At 53.5% G+C, this 16,062-nt stretch overlaps 1 protein-coding gene across 2 annotated transcripts; it reads right to left on the bottom strand.

Moving 5' to 3' along the window:
• Positions 1–1,201: 1,201 nt before the first annotated feature.
• Positions 1,202–15,401, bottom strand: Pdlim4 (PDZ and LIM domain 4). Of its 2 annotated transcripts, XM_021177845.2 has the most exons (7): positions 15,226–15,401; positions 9,965–10,116; positions 6,260–6,338; positions 2,419–2,600; positions 2,066–2,229; positions 1,631–1,748; positions 1,202–1,513 (listed from the first exon to the last, which is right to left on the bottom strand). In XM_021177845.2, exons 1-7 carry the CDS (start codon positions 15,316–15,318, stop codon positions 1,309–1,311), a joined length of 993 nt encoding a protein of 330 aa, XP_021033504.1. In that variant the 5' UTR covers positions 15,319–15,401; the 3' UTR covers positions 1,202–1,308. The 2 variants fall into 2 exon arrangements, with proteins under 2 accessions (XP_021033504.1, XP_029339727.1); XM_029483867.2 differs by lacking the exon at positions 1,631–1,748 and having other exon boundaries at positions 1,309–1,513.
• Between the last annotated feature and the right edge of the window lie 661 nt (positions 15,402–16,062).

The following is a 16,062-nucleotide window of genomic DNA, read 5'->3' as shown; positions in this document are numbered from 1 at the left end:
ATGCCAGTCTGTGAATGGGCTGCCCCTCTAACTCTGTGACAGAGAGGTGAGAGTGGCTAGCAGTACAGACCAGACATTACTGCTGTTTATCCCATGATAGGAAAGGGCCTGAATCAGGAGGCGCGGAAGCTCGGAAAGTTTACTCAGAAATTTTAATTGCTGCCTCAGCTTCCCCAGTCAGTTTCGGCTGGATGTTGTGGCTGTCTGTTTGATGATGTCATCTCTATCTGTTGCTATTTGCCCTTTTATTTGGAATCCTCACCGGAGGGAATTCTCTTCATTAGAAACTCCAACTGACTGCCTTAAAAGGGCTTCCCTAGTCGATTCCTATTGGACATTTTGAGGCCAGGTTGGTTCTGTTTTGCTTCTAACCATCCATCCATCCATCCATCCATCCATCCATCCATCTGCCATTTATTCTTTTAAATTTACCTTACTGCATGTTTAATAAAACCGAAATGGTAGATTATTCCCCAGACTGTGCAGAACGTGGCGATCAACAGTCATTCATCAACCCGGTAACTTGTATAGTTTTAAAAGTGGGAGTCTGAATAGGTTTATGTAACCAAAAGGTGCAAGGCAGACCTCACTTCGAGTGAACTGGGGCGCATCCAAGGAGTGTAGAATTTCTACTGCAGGTGGGGGAAAAGGGCCAAGCTTCTTAGAGGGAAAGGCAGTGTTAGTTCTAAAATGCTGCCTTTTGTCTCAAGAAAAAGTCAAGCTTGCCCCCTAGTGGCAGGAGGAAGGAAGAGGAGAAGAAAAATAGAGTGTATGGACAGAGAGCGACCTAGGAAGAGAGTACCAGGAAGGGGGCACCACCCATGCAGGCTAGGGACCACCCCTGGCCACTCATGCGGACAACGGGCACACCAAGGCCGTCATGGTCCATGCTTTTTTTTGCATAGGTTTTGATTCTGTAGAGAACTCTTGCCTCCCTCCGTCTCTTGATTCTCAGTTATTAGCTTTCCTGACCTCACCCAAGCCAGGCTCCTTGTTACACTTACAGCAGCAGACCTTAGTATTAACGACACTATCCCTTATGGCTTACTCTGCCATCCAATTCAGGCTGTGGGAACAGCATGAGACCTGTCTGGCTCACCACTGAACCTAATGTCTAGAACAGGCCTGACACCTGAACTGATCTTACAGCACATTGGAGCTATGGCCTGCACTGGAGGTTATCAGGCCAGACACCAGCTAGTTCCAGGGCAAGCAGAGGGACTTTATTAGAAAGGCCAGGAGGACATATATTTACACAGGCCACGAGGGAACATTAAGTGAAGCAGAGGCAAGACAGGATTTCCCAGCTCAGACAAGTTCCACCTTAGCATTGGGGTATACAGCCACCACATCATATCCCTCTGGCGGCTTGACTCGAGCCTTGGCGTGATTCTCGCAGTACAGCCGTTCATCTAGGAAGAAGTATCCACGCTGTTTGAGATTCAGGCCGCAGTCGCTGCACATGAAGCACTCGGGATGGTAGAGCTTGTCCCTCGCCTTGACAATGGTTCCCCTGTTGTGGAGGACAGAGGGACAGGTGACTGACAGATTCTAGGACAAGCCTCTACCCATGGCCTTGGAAAACAGAAGTGGCGTCGTGGGGGTGCAGGTGGGTAAATTGGGTACTCACACGATCCCGTGGCCGCAGCGCGTGCACTCTGGTAGCCCCTGAAGGCCACTCAGTGGAGCACCCAGCTTGCTGGCTGCTGGTTTGAGGTTCCGGGGACCACCGGACCCAGGCCGATCCCCTGAAATCCAGAGGGCAGGTGGTATGGATGGGGTAGGTGAGATAAGAACCCTACTTCAGCAGGATGTTGCTTCTGGAACACGATGACCAGAAGCTTAGAGGAGAAGTTCTTGGTTTGTATGAGGTAAGGGAAAGTCACAGGGGTGGTAGAGTGGGAATCGGGAGGGTGAGAGCACAGTCACAGTAAGGCACAGAAGGGATTTGAAGAGGGGGTTGGATGGCTAGAAGGTGTGGATTGGGTGGGGTTGGAAGGTGAAGGGTAAGCTGGGCACTGTAGGGGGAGGGGAGGCAGGGGAGATAAGGTGTTGGGAGCCTTACCGCCCTCGCCAGCCTCTAGCATGCCCTGCAGGTAGCGGAAGGATCCTGACTGTTTCGGCTCCGAGGCTGTGGGCTCTGCTGGCTCCCTTAACATCCTGTATACCTCTGAACCCAGGTCTATCCTGCAGTCCCGGTTCCGAGGGAGAACCCTGGCTGTGTCGGCACTGGGAAGGGGAGAGATGGAAAGCCAGCATGGTAATTCCAGCCTTGGGCCTGGCAGCCTTCTAAGTCAAACTATAACTATGTGAGTTGAGGCTCTTAGATCAAACGACAGGGGCCAGGAAGGAACTGCAGAGATTTGAAGGATTATGATTGATCTGGGTGTGACTTCAAAGGCCCGGCCTCTGTCCTACCTGGGGGGTGGAGACACTTGCAGAGTGCTCATCTGGGCTGGCAGGGTGACCTCATTGCTGCTGCCATTGTGAGGGACTGGAAGGCGAGGTGGCTGACCATATGGAGATCCCAGGCCTGATCTGTTGTCCCCCAGACTAATCCCAGAGACCGAAGAGCGCCTGCTGGTGGCTGGACTGCAGTCCTGTAAGAGCAAGACCTGGAGGCACTAGGAGGCCCTCTGACCTTTGACCCCTCCTGTTGACTGTCCTCTTTCACACCGTTATGCTGTTAGGCCTCTGTGTTGGCTAGCTACCTCTGTTCTGACATTTCCAGGCTATTTGCCCAGCCAGCAAAAGGGTCCACGGTTGGAATACGAAAAGGAACTCGTATCCTACAGTCAAAAGAGGCCCTTAGTTCTTTCTTGAAGGTCCTTCCAAGGGAAGTCTGAGGTGCAGGGGTCTAGGAGGGTCAGCTCCTCTGGGCCTGCATTCTATTCCTAGTCCCCAGAAAAGCAGTGAAAGTAGCTTTCTTGGGGCAGAGCAAGCAAGGAGCAGAGACTGGGCCTCACCACCCCAAGAGCAGCCTAGTGTCCATGGCTGGAGGGAGAGTGGCCTGAGCTTGCCTCTCAGCTTATAAGGACAAGGTAGGGGCTCTGTGGCTCTGAACAGGGTCTGGGTGTGTATGTCCATGCAGAGTCCAAAACTATGCTGACCTCAGCCCTCAGGCACACAAACACACACCACAATGTGAACGGGGCACACATACTCTCACAAGTGCATTGAAAGACACATACATGGGTAAGGACAACACACACACACACACACACACACACACACACACACACACACACACACCAGCCAGTCTCCTTACATATTCCTATCCATGTATGCAAGGTCTCACATACACTGGGAGCCAGTGCTGGTCATCCTGAGGAAGTCCATGTGGCTAAACCTGGGATGGCATGAGAATTCCTCATTTAGGGGATAAGACTCAAGTTCAGGCCATGGGTGTGTCTCAGCCTGGGGGATGATACACACACATATATATTATATATACATAAATATACATATGTGTTTATACACACATATATCACATATACAAATGCATATATATGTCGCTCCACTCTGTGATGGGGAGACCCTTTCCTAGCAGGAAAGAGACCAGCTTGGGCTCAGGCAGCTTCTAGCACCGAACAGTCTAGCTTTCAAGGCTCTCTGCCTTAATCACCGCCCCCCCCCCCATTAAGGTACCACTTTCCCCTACAAATCCAAACAAAAAGCAAGAGGCTTGCTGGCTAAGTGGGGCCCCATCAATGCTGCTGGGGTGGCAACAGCAGCAAGACCCCAGTCTCCCATCAGGCCCAGTGAAAGCCCCTAGTAACCTGAGCACCCTCACACATGTATCTGCAGGGTAGACAGGCAGGCAGGGCTGGCCTCTAATGGGGACCAGATGGGTTGTGGTGGGTAGGGGTGGGGCAGGGAGGGGGTGGGGCTGGGCTCTGCATGAAACTTCAATGGAAAGAGAGGAATGGGAGTCAGCAGAGACTGGGGGGACTGAGGTCCTCACTCCCCCCACCCCATCCCAGCAGGGTGTGGGAGCAGGGTCATTGGTGAGCTCTGGCCCCTCCTGTGACCACCCATGCAGCAGCTTCTCTAGGTCTGAACTCAGTGGTGACCTCAGTGTGTGTTTGAGTGGCAGTTCTGTCACGAACTGGTGACTCTTTCATCTCTCTGAACCTGTTTCTTCCCCTACCTGGGAGAATGCGATGGTCTCTCACCCTCAGGGCCCCTCAGTAGGCGATGAAGTAAGATCACACCACACCAAGTGCTTCACTGAGCACACCACACCAAGTGCTTCACTGGATGGCTGTTGGTGGGAATCCCTGCATGTCCTCCCCCTCTTTTTCCTCTCTTTGGGTGGCAGTGTTCCACCCAACCTTTTGCCCCCTGCCCTGAGTGACAGCCTGGTACTTGTGTCAGAAGAATGCCAACAAAAAGGGGTGACCAGACATAGGCAAATGCTGTACCCAAAGGAACAGGTGGATTTCTTCTTAGGTTGAATCTCAGCTTTCAGCAGTCTGGGTGTTCAAGGCCCCCCTACTCCAGAAAGCTTTTCTTAGCCAGATGCTTCTCCCACCCTGGGCGGCCCGTGTGCCTTCTGTCCCTCGAGGGCCTTGAGAAAAGAGGGTCCTCTGTGGCCTTGCAGAGACCGTGGTCCTGAGGCTGCAGTTACCCATTCCTCTTGGGGATGCGTGCCAGGGGTGCCCTGTATTGGCCTAGGGCTAAGTGTAGTTTTCTTCTCCCTAAATGTTCCAGCCAGCCCCACCTCCACACTCAGAGGAGGGGGCAGTGTGGGGACAATGAGCCCTGTGTCTGTGCTCCTGGGGACACAGCCCCGCAGGGGCGGGGAGGGTGTTTTTGTCGCCACCCATGGAGCCTACGACCTTTTAAATACAAAAGGGGGGCAGCAGCTGAGGACACTGCTCTGTGGATTGTGGAAATTCACTCCCCTTACAGTAAGGAGTAAGGACCTTCGCTGCTGGCCTTTGAAGAAAAACTGTGAGAAAAAGAATGGAGGCAGGAGAAGTCCCTCTGCAGCTCTAGCCACCAGACCCTGTTTGGAAGCCACTCTCAGTCCCAGCCTCCCAACCCTACAGGAAAGGCATATTGCCATGCCAGCTTTCAAACCCCATAGGGGAGCCCCCTGGAGCCCACTGGCCTTGAGCCCCTGGTGACTCCCTCCGCTCCCAACTATGTCTACCCTGTCCCTTTCAGCACTGATGCTGAGAGGAGCCAGGCGTCTCACAGGAACAGCCCGCCTTCTGCTCCCCGTTTGCCTGTTTTTTTTTTTTTCCCTTTTTCTTTTTCTGCCAAATCTGTTCTCTTCTCCCTGCCTGAAGGGCCTCAGACAAAGCAAGCTACTAAGATACAAATGTTTCCCGGGATGAGCTGAAGTCTGGGACAAATCACCTCACCCTCTGCCTTCACCAACCCTCCTGTCACTGCTCTGATCTCAAAACACACGCACCCCTGGGCTTCAGGTGCTTGTGGGGCGCATTTCCTCTTCCTACCCGCTCTGTCTGGGTCCTAAGGTTTGGCCTTGGATCTCCTTTTTCTGGTGAGCCCTCTCTGACTTCTTATTGAAATGTCTCTCTGTCCTGGTCCTTTTTCTTCCATGTGGAGAGAGCAGACAAGAGCAGGCCCAGAAGCCACACCTCTCATACTGAGTACTCTGGATTCAAGCTACATCACAGATTAGCCCAGGATTGGCCTTGCCCAGGGGTGTGGAGCGCAAGGTCTAGGTATCTGGAATCTGGTGCACTTGGCTACTCTTCTCATGAGAACTCAGGGCAGCCAGGTTTGCTCTCTCTCCTTGAGGACAGTGTGACAGCTGCAACTCCTCTGGGACATGAAAAGGGACCTCTCCAGCTTTAGAGTGCATGAGGGTCGTGCAAGACAGGAATGGCCGCAGCCTGATTCTTCACAGCTTGAGGCTGCCACCTGCTTACCCTCATCTCTCTCTAAGCCTGCTGACTTCTTTTTGATTGGGTCTCTCTGGGTATGGGAGTAAAACTTCAGCTCTGTGTGGAGAGATCTTGAGCCAAGACCTAGCCCAGCCCCATCCCATCCCAGGCACCCTAGCCAAGAATGCAGGCTAGCCTGGAGTTGGGTCAAGCGCACTGCAGGGGCTCCAGGGTAAGGGATAGAAGCAGGCATGTCCTAGAGGAGCTGTCTACTTTGGTATACCCTGGCCGTCTGACCATCAGTGTGAGAATTTCACTGAAGTCTGTTGGCCATGCCTGCCTCTTGTCCTGGGTTCACTCTGAGCTAGCTGGGCCAGGTGAGCAGTGTCTATACCTACCTGGGACTCAGGGTCAATGTGGATCCTATGGGCTTGAGCCTTGTCCTCAGGAGCACTGGGCCAGTTCTTATTCTCAGACCTGTGGCAGGAATTGGGAGAGTGAGATATGCCTGCTTCTTAGTCCCCATCCCATGCCTGAAACCAGAGCTGGGGGAGAAGAGAAATAGTCAAAATTCCCCCTCTCTTTAGCATGGTGGTGTCTGCTGAAGCAAGAAGCCACAAGCTCAGGTCGTCACTCTCCTGGGGCAGAGCTGTGCTCCCTTTCCTGCCAGTGGCCTGGTGCCTTTCTGGTCTCATTCCTGAAGACCTTGTAGGAGAGGCCTTGCACCTCAGACATTCTCCTCCCTCATAGTGGCCTGCAGAAACTCCACTCCAGGAGGCTCAGAGCACAGCAAGGCAAGCCAGGCCTCACACATGGATAAGCCGGGAGCCAGTGGGAGCCAGTCGGCTCATCCTCTGACCTCCGTAGCCTCTGGCCGGGGCCTGAGTGGCTCTCCGGGAGGTGAAATGGAGGCTGTGGGGGAGCACCTCCCGTCCTGCTGCCTCCACCCACTCAGGCAGAGTCATCACTGACTGAGGTCTGCCCAGCCCAGATGGGAAACAGGCCATTAGGAAATTCCTGCTTCGCCATAGAAACCAAAAGCCAAACACCACTCAGGAGGGAGAAAAACATCGTAAACCTGCCATAAGCAGGACGGGCAGGCCTAAAGGCTGTGGGCCCAGCCCTGCCACTCAGTAGCTCTATGGAAGGCAAGCCAGGAGGGTGTGTGGACCCTGGGTTGGCAGGCGATGTATAATAAGGCTGGTTAGAGTGTGGAAATAATGTTCCTTAACTAAGAGGCCTCCTGAGGCCTCTCGAAGTCTTATGACTGGGGTTGAAGCTCACTCATGACTCCTTTTCAGGGAAGATTGATTGATTGATTGATTGATTGAGGCAAGGTCTCTCTATGTAGCCCTGTGTGTCCTGGAAAGTCACTATGTAGACTAGATTGGCCTTGAACTTACAGAGACCCACCTACCTCTGCTCCCCAGTGTGCCACCATACCCAGCGCAATGGCTCAGTGATTTGACACTATGTCCACATGGATTCTGTGCTTTCATCTCTGTTCACACTGCCCACAGTCTTCCGGGGCCCAATCCTTTCCTCACAGCCCTGGCTCTAGCCACTCAGCTAGGTTCCCAAGTGACCCCTTTAAAATATCTCTAACCATGTCTTCTACTTGCTCTGACTTCTAGTCATGACACACCAGGGATGCCCTGTCTGGATGCTTTGCCTTATCGTTGTCTAAATACCTGCCCAAGAGTGGCACAAACCTGTGGTCTAAGGGCCATGAGAGTGGCCTAAGGTGTCAGATAAGAATGAAGGGCTTAGTCATGTAGTGAGCTCTCCTTCAGGGCTCCTCGGGTGAGCAGTAAGCTTGTTTAAACAAAAGGAGAAGCAAAGGATGGGCTATGCAAAGCACCAAGCGATGGCAGTAAAGACTATCATGGCAGTGTTGTGGTTGATAGGAGGAAGGTCCTGCTCTACAGTACAATGGGATCTGACTTGAACTATTGGAAGCCTGACTTTGGCCCCATAGAAAATAAGTCTAGAAGGAAACAAGGCCTTTCCTGCATATCTCAGGTTGTGGGAGAGTCAGTGGGGCACCAGAGGCAGGGAAGCTGTTCTAAGACTGCCAAGTCCCTCACTCTAGCCAGGTCATTAGGCTGGCCCTCGGCAGAGCCTCTTAAAGAGGTGGAGGATGTGTCTGGGGCCCAGGCATAAGCCTTGAGGAGTGGGCTGGACAGGGAGCAGAGACAGAGGCCTTGTAAGGGAGCCCAGTAGAAAGAGGGTTAGGTTGAGGGTCTAGTCTAGGTGGCCACGTGGTCAAATTGCCCCAAGTCTGGTGTGTGAGGGAGGACTGGAGATGGTAGAGGGAGCGAGAGTCTTGGGGTGTCATTCTGACTGAGAGAGCCTGGCACCTCCTTACTACTCAGTGTCAAGTCCACAAGGCAGCCCCTGATTTACGATTGGAGAGGTTGGGGGTCTGCGTAAAGCACTTATTGGAAGTCAGATGGCGCTGTGACATGGACTGTGTACGCTCATCTGTCCCATGGCCACACTGCATGCTGGGGCTGTAATTCCCAAAATGCAACACGGCAGTGGCCTTCTGGCTCCATCCATGCCTAGATCGGAACAAATGACCAGGGAAGGAAGGAAGGAAAGGGGACCTCCACCCTGCTACCATCCCTGACATCATTCTCTCTGGGAATCTCCTGACTCAGGACCCTTTGAGCCTCCCCACAGCTCTGCCATCCCTAGGGCTGCCCTCATTTAGCTAGAGAACAAAGCCAGAGGTGAGTCAGGGCCCAGGAACCCAGCCAAGCTGGGAGGCCTCGGAGGCTACTTGCGGGCAAAGCTTTCCTTAACCAGCCATGCCGCAGTCTGGCAGAGAGTAAGGAACTGGATGTATGGGAAAAGAAACCCAGGCTCATAGAGCCCTTGTGGGTACCTAAGATAGAAGGGTCTAGATGAAGCTGAGGCGTCCTTGCTGTGTGCCCAATGGAATAAAGACTTGCAGCTGGGCTGCTCAGTGCCAAGGGCACGTCCAAGATTCCTGAGCCCAACAGGGACCTGGTTACGGGCCAGGCACAAACAGGGACTACCTTATAACTCTTCTCGTTGTGTTTCAAAGCTCCGAGCCAATGGATCAATCAGGCATGGGTTAACTGTGTTGTGGTTTGGGGATGGTTTAGCCCACACAGATCCATGGGGGGTCGTGGAAAGTCCCCGTTAGCAGTGAATGTGGCAAAACTGAGTTATGTCCTCTGGGCCCAGGCAGGGAAGGCGGATAGAGTTCTCACTCAGCCAGGATTAAGCCAACTGCTAGTGGGAACTGATTGAAAAGGCAGAGCCTGAGCCCAGGAAAGGCCTGAGTGTTCGCCACAGCACCTTCATGACGACGGGATACTCAGTGTTCGTTACAAGGTCCATGGAAGGAAAGCCTGTTCCAAAACCAGATTTAACCAGACAGAGTCATAGGCCCTGGTAAAGACAGCTGTTGAGGCAGAACAGCTGTGGGATTGGTCAGAAAGGTTGGCAGCCACTAAAAGAAGAGAGAGGGGGGGAGGGAAGGAAGAGGGGGAAGTGGGGGAGGGGAGAAGAAAAGAGAGGGAGGAGAACAGAAGAGGAGAGAGAAGAGAGAGCATGCTCACTTACTCTCTATTGCCTGGCTATGCAACTTTAGGTGTCCTCTACCTCGCTAGTTTCATCTGTCAAGTGGAGCCTACACTAGGTTTTACATTTGTAAGTTAGTCTGAAGATGAGCTGTGCATCAGACTGGTCCTTGGTGGAGGGAAAAGGATGGATGGGAGGTGCAGGGTGGGGCCGTTGCTTTTGCTTTGAGATAAGATCTCACCACACAGCTCAGACTAACCTTGAATGTTTGCTTCTCCTAGCTCAGCCTTCTAGGTACTGGGGCTACAGGTGTGCACCACCCAGTTTAAGATCTTATTTCTGTTCCCACAAGGGCAGCAAAGCGCTCCAAACCCTGGATTGTAAAGGCTCCTCCCAGCTCTAACCAGTGCTGTCTAAGCACCATGACTGCACCGATGCTTAGGTTGGGCCGGGGTGAGGCACAAAGGCTGTGCTGGCTCAGCTCACCAGACTGGCTAGCACCCCTCCTCACTCCGATCACGTCTCCAGCCCAGCCTGCCCATACACACCTGCTGACCGAGAGCGTAAGATGATCGTGGCAGCCTTTAATGCGGTTCTGGGCCTCCAGGTGTGTCATGAGCTCAGTGCTCTCGCCGTTGATGGCTTGGATCAAGTCACCTGGGCACAGGGCAGCCAGGGCCGCTTTGCTCCCAGCATGAACCTGTGGTTAGAAAAACCACATGGTTGGCACAGTTACTACATGGTCACCTGCACTAGATTCCCATCAACCTCAGAACCTGGCCAGTGTGGCCTTGTGCCAGTGTGACCAGTAGGTAGGTGGGCAAGCTAAGAGGCTGGCTGAGGTCCCCTTGTGGCCTCGGACTTCAAAACCTCAGTCTGGAGCCCCTTCGGACCTTGTTAGATGTAAGGATATATGAGGGGCTTCCTCTAGCCTGGGCCAAGTAGAATGTAGGCACACTACGACATGCAAGGGACACTCAGACACACAAGGACATGTATATGCCCAGACACACACAGAGCATGGACATGTCATGTGTTTCACACTGACAATGCTCTACTCAAGCAGCCCCCGACCTTACTTATTTGATCTCATCTCTCATGCCCGCCACACATTCACTTGCTCCACCATTGCTATGGTGGGTATAAACACCTGTAGGGTATATAAAGGCACCAGACAGCACTCACATCTTTATTTGCCCACATGCTGCTCTCCTTCCAGCTGGTACAGTCTCCTGACTAACCCTGCTTACCACCTAGCCCACTCCTGCCTTAGGCCTCAGCACAGAGCCCCATTACTCTGAGAGTAACTCCTTGTGTGCCTATTACCTGCACCCCCACATTTCTAATGCATCATTACAACTAAAAGGAGGAGGTGTGTACATCGCCTCCTTAGGCAAGTTCAAAGCCATCCAGTTCCAACTACCACCCTGCACTCTGGGGTTACAACTCCATCTCTGCTTCCCCTGCAGGATCCCCTAGCGACCTCTATTGACTCAACAGACTCAAGCGCTTTGGGTCATCTGATGAAGGTCATGTGATGAGGGTAGGGACAGGCTCAGTGCTATCTAAATAAGAACTTGGGGACAAATAGAGAACAGACAAGGAGTCACCGTTCTTACCCAGTATCAGCAGCCAGCGCCTCTCTGTGGCTTAAGAATTGCTAATGACCTTGTTCTTATCAGTGTGGCTGTGGCTGGTGGTGGGAGTTCCTGGCAACTCAGCCAGGCTCAGCTCAGCCAGTTTCCAATAGAGAGTGGACAAAGCCAGGTGCTGGCAGATCCTTGGCTAGAAGCTTGATGTGGGCACTGCCCAAGCTACATTGCCCTAAAATAGGCTGCCTCAAGAAATATTACTCATATTTACATATATGAATACCACATGTGTGTGTATATGTATATGCACTCTCAAACACCTGTGTGTGTGTGTGTGTGTGTGTGTGTATGTGTGTGTGTGTAGAAGCCAAAGTTGGCATCCACTGACTTGCTCTGTCTTTATAGAGACAGGTTTTTTTGTTGTTGTTGGTGGTAGTGGGTTGTTTGTTTGTTTGTTTGTTTGTTTTGAGACAGGGTTTCTCTGTGTAGCCCTGGCTGTCCTAGAACTCGCTCTGTAGACCAGGCTGGCCTTGAACTCAGAGATCTGCTTGTCTCTGCCTCCCGAGTGCTGGGATTAAAGGCGTGCGCCACCACTGCCTGCACTCTTGCTGAACCTAGAGTGCACCGCTTTTGGCTAGACTCTCTGGCCAGTGAGCTTCTGGAATCTCTCTGTCTGTCACCACCTACCCCAGTGCTGAGGTGACAGGCATGCTTTGCCATATTCAGCTTTTGCGTGAGACCTGGGGATTCAAACTCAGAGCCTTATGCAATCATTTTGCCTACGGAGCAATCTCCCCAGCCCTGCACCTGGCTTTTTAATGTGGGGGCTGGAGATTAAACGCAGTCAGGTCTGTGTGTTTACACGACAAACTCTTTACTGACTGAGTTATCTCCTCATCTCCCTCAAGCAAAGTTCTCTTCTAAAGCATGATCCCTTAGCCAACAAGTCCACCCTAAATATTCACTCGCTGGGCTTGGGCACTAGGCACTTGCACAAGCCTGTCCTCTTGGGGCAGGTGCCCACTTGGCACCATCCGATCCCATTCTCCTGTCAAGCTTTTGCTCAGAGCTCTCTGTTCTTTATAGATACCTGATCTCTGCCAGCACTTTACCGTATCTGGCACAGGACAACCTCTCAGTCACCAGGTGAGGCTAAAGCTGTTCTCATGTCTACCTACAGATGAATAAAGAGGGGGCTGGCGCCGGGACATTTTGGTCCAGTCCCCCCACTGGATAAGAGTCTTCCTCCTTAGGGCTAGCTTGCTACAAGATGACTCAGCCAGCACAAGAGGTGCATTCAGGTCCCTGTAGGTGGAGGAAGTTCCTGGAAGCAGAGGTGTCTGGGATGTGGCCAACTCCATTGAGCTTGGGGAGTTCTGGTCAAAGAGGGCTCGAAGCCAGGAAACCGTGACTCCCAGCTGCCCTTTCTAAGCATTGTCTCCTGAGTTCTCAAGGCAAGCCCATTTCCTAGACTAGGCAACCGAGGTGCAAAGAAGACAAAGACATGTTTAGTTAATAAATGGCTGAGTCTGAATTCTAACCTAGGTCAGGTGGGTCCAAAGCAAAACTTACAGTGTTAACCACTGTGCATTTTTTTTTTTTTTTTGCAAAAGGAAGAGTGTATCACAGGTGAAGGGATAACATTCCAGGTAGAAACCCAACATTACAATGGCTTATCTAGGCAAGAAGGAAGGAGACTTGTGTGGCTTATAACATCGTTAGTGAAGGGATCATGGGAGTGATCAAGGCAGAAAAGTTGCAGGGACTAGCTTTTGCAGGGTCTGCGGGCCCTGGGGTGAGAGACGCTGGCATTTCTCATGGGGTTGAGAACCATGGAATGTTCTAAACAAGGGTATCCCTGGATGGAGTGGAACTTGGTCAACTGTCTCGCTGTGCAGTACAAGATAACCAGACAGACAGAAGAAAAGGGGGGAGGGGAGCAATGAGGTCAGATGGGAATCTGGGGTATGAATCAGTCTCTCACCTGCTGCATTCCAGCCCCGACTGTGCCCACTGCAGACGCCTGTGGTGCGTGGGAGCCACAGAGGGTCATATCATTTCATAAACAGTTACAGCAACCTCCAAACAGACCCGGATTTCTTCTCACAGCCCCTTGCTCTGTGTTCTTTAACTTCTCCGTGCCTCAGTCTCTCAATCTACCATATGAGGCCAGGAGTCTAAGGATTGTTTTGGGGACTTCCAGTGACAGTTGTGGCATATGACATCTCTACCAGAGGCTAGGCATGCATCAACGCTCTTTCCAAGGACTGGCTGCAGGGGAGGTGCTGCTTCCAACACCCGATAGGGTGGGGCCTGGCACGTTGTGATGCTTGAAGAAGACCAGTAGTCATTACAGTTTGTCTATAAGGAAGAAGCCCTGCACATTATTCTTGGGGATCCTAGACGCTTCCTGGGCCAAGACTGTAAGCTCCCAGCCCAGCTTAACAATCAGCCACCCACCGTCTGCATGAGGCTGTCCGTTTCTACTGGACTCTGGGTAAGGGAGATTCTGGAAACATAGGAGGGGCTCTGAGAGAACACAGAAAGGACCTACAAGCCCTTTTGTGAGGGCACTCCCACCTATATCACCAACCCCTGTACTCTTGCCCCTGAGGTACCTGGTAGGCAAGTTGTGGCCTGTACCTCCCCAGCTCTGTAAATCTCCCAAATCCCACCTTAACCCAGGCTCAGTTACCCTGGCTCCGTATGTCTGAGTTTCTGCCACATGACTCTGGAGGAGAAAGGGGATTCCTCTCTCCCAAATGGTCCATCAGGGGCCTGCATCTCCTCCCACCAAGTCCCCATCAGTGCCAAACAAGGCCTGGGCAGCCTCTGCTGACGACTGAAGGCCTTTCCCTGTTGGACAGGCAGCCGCGTGGGCAACAGATGTCTTAGCTCTCAGCCGCCTCCAGCAGTCAGCCACGGCCACTGAGCCTGTCAGCGGCCTCACACCCAGGGTGCCTGGCCTGCTGGCTGGCCTAACACCCTCACCGTTCCTTCTTTGTAGATACACAGACCCACCAGGCAGACATAGATGCTCTGCCCACCTGCCCCCCCACTTCCCACCCCCAGCGGGGATCTCTAGGGAGAACAAGGAGATGAAAGTCACAGGGATGTGCTGAAGGCATACCTCACTTGGCCCCAGGGACCTAGTGGTAAAGACAGATGTTAGAAGCCTCCTAGGACAGCTGGTCCTGCCTGTCACCCAGGCCCCCATATAGAGGATTCCACAATTCCACACCCACCCAGTGACTACCTCTTCCCAAGAACTGAAAAAGAAATCTCTAAAGCTTAGCCCAGCCTTCAGGGCCAGAGGAAGCAGCAAAGTGGTTCTCCAGTCCCCCGACACACTTCCCCAAAGATTCAAGTAGCCTCTGTGGGGTGAAGGGATGTCCACATCTGTCCCCTCCTTCTGGACCCAGAGCCACTAAGGGCAGAGCCTGGGTTCTCTTCTCTTTTGGCTCCAAGGCTGGGGAATCCCTGCCTCAGGCCGGAGCTCCTCCCTGCTCTATCTTCAGACCAACTCCCTCTCCAGGGCTGTGCCCCCTCCTCTTTGCCTCTGCCTTAGATCTAGGAGAAGGGTATGATCCTGGGACCCGTGGGGAACTGGGCTGAGGCTGTCCCGGTCCATGGCTTTGTATTGGTTTGTAAGGAGGGGGAACCATGCCTCATTGTCTCCCCCTTGCCTGGAAGCTAACAGTCCCTCTTGGTCACTTCCCCCAGAGCGACTGAGGCCAGAGAGGAGAAACTGAAGTTCAGAGTGGGGAAGTGGGTGGACTTCTGAGGACAGCAAGACCCTCCTAAGGCCACCGGACCTTTAACAGGGGAAGTGGGTTTTCAGTTACTTTGCTCCAAAACTTCAGGCAGGGTTGGATCTGAGGAGTTTCTGGGCCTCTGTAGAGCTGTCCAGACTCCTGGTCCATGTCTGAGGGTTCTTCCCTGGCCCACAGCAACTTCCCCTAAAGAAACTTAGCAGCGGGAAGTTGGTGTATGAACTCTTGGGGATTCTCACCACCAAACGGGGCAGGCAGGCTGTGCGGGAAGCGGGGTGGGACTGTGTTGCCCTGCTGGAACCCCCCTTCACATTATGTGGGTCACCAAGACCAACACTCTGCTTTCAAGCTTCCCACACGTCGAAGATCTGGGTCCTGGGTCTACTACAAGGACAAGGTCTAAGCCCCGGGACCACCCCGCTGCCCCGCGGGGGTCGGACTCACCCGCGAGATGGTGAGGGGAGCACTGAAGTCCCGGCCGCCCACCAGGCGGAAGCCCCAGGGTGAAGGGCCGCGCAGGGTCACCGAGTGGGTCATCGCGGGCCGGAGCTGCAGCCAGAGCTGGAGCCGGACACGGAGGAGTCGCCGCCGCCGTTGCCGCCGCCTGGCCGCCGCGCCCCGCCCCCGGGCTGCCCGCCCCCGATCCCCCTCTGTCCGTGCCCGCGCCCCGCGCGCACACCGATTGGTCCCGCGGACTCTCGATCCTCCCACTTTGGGGGCTCCGAGGACCCGCCCCTCACTTTCCCAGGCTAAACCCCGCACCCCCCACCCGCTTATTGAAGCCCCCAGAATAGGGTCCGCTTCGATGTCTGAGTTCTGCCTGGCTGCGGAACTGAGCAGGCTGTGGAAACTCAGACACTAGGCACCGGCCCTTTGAAGTCGCTTTTACGGGCCGGTGCTCTAGCCCGGGGAGGGATGCAGGGCTGCGGTGGCTCTGATGGGGGATGGGGCCGTGCCTTGTTCCCAAACCACTTCCACGTTCTGGCGGGCCAACCTGCCTCCCCAGCTTTCAGCTTATGGAACCCTCTGCACACCGGCACACTTAGAACCTTGGGCTTGAGAAGCCCTGGACTAGGGACACAGACCCAAGACAGTAGCAGGCCATGGGTCTATTTGGGGGGCTACGGGTGGGCGTGGGTGGAGTAGAAATAGAAAGGTGCCCAAACTAGTTTGCAAAGGCCAAGCTGATCTCCTAGAGGAGTTGACCTCTTTCTGGCATCTAGAAGCAAGTCGCATGTTTTTTTTCCAGGTACCCCCACCCCACCCCCCATCCCCGGCTTC

The sequence above is a fragment of the Mus caroli genome, unplaced genomic scaffold (genome assembly GCF_978045245.1).
Source record: "Mus caroli unplaced genomic scaffold, Mus_caroli_1 scaffold_13, whole genome shotgun sequence".
In the NCBI taxonomy this organism is placed as follows: domain Eukaryota; kingdom Metazoa; phylum Chordata; class Mammalia; order Rodentia; family Muridae; genus Mus; species Mus caroli.
Note: the sequence above shows the minus strand (reverse complement) of the source record. Positions and strands in the feature narration are given on the sequence as shown.

Bases quoted from the DNA above. Each gene is read 5' to 3' on its own strand.
- Pdlim4 (XM_021177845.2), bottom strand. From the start codon at position 15,318: ATGACCCACTCGGTGACCCTGCGCGGCCCTTCACCCTGGGGCTTCCGC. The intron at 10,117-15,225 runs GTGAGTCCGACC...TTCTAACCACAG, and splicing joins CTCCCCTCACCATCTCGCGG to GTTCATGCTGGGAGCAAAGC. The intron at 2,230-2,418 runs GTAGGACAGAGG...TCCCCTTCCCAG, and splicing joins CAAGTGTCTCCACCCCCCAG to TGCCGACACAGCCAGGGTTC.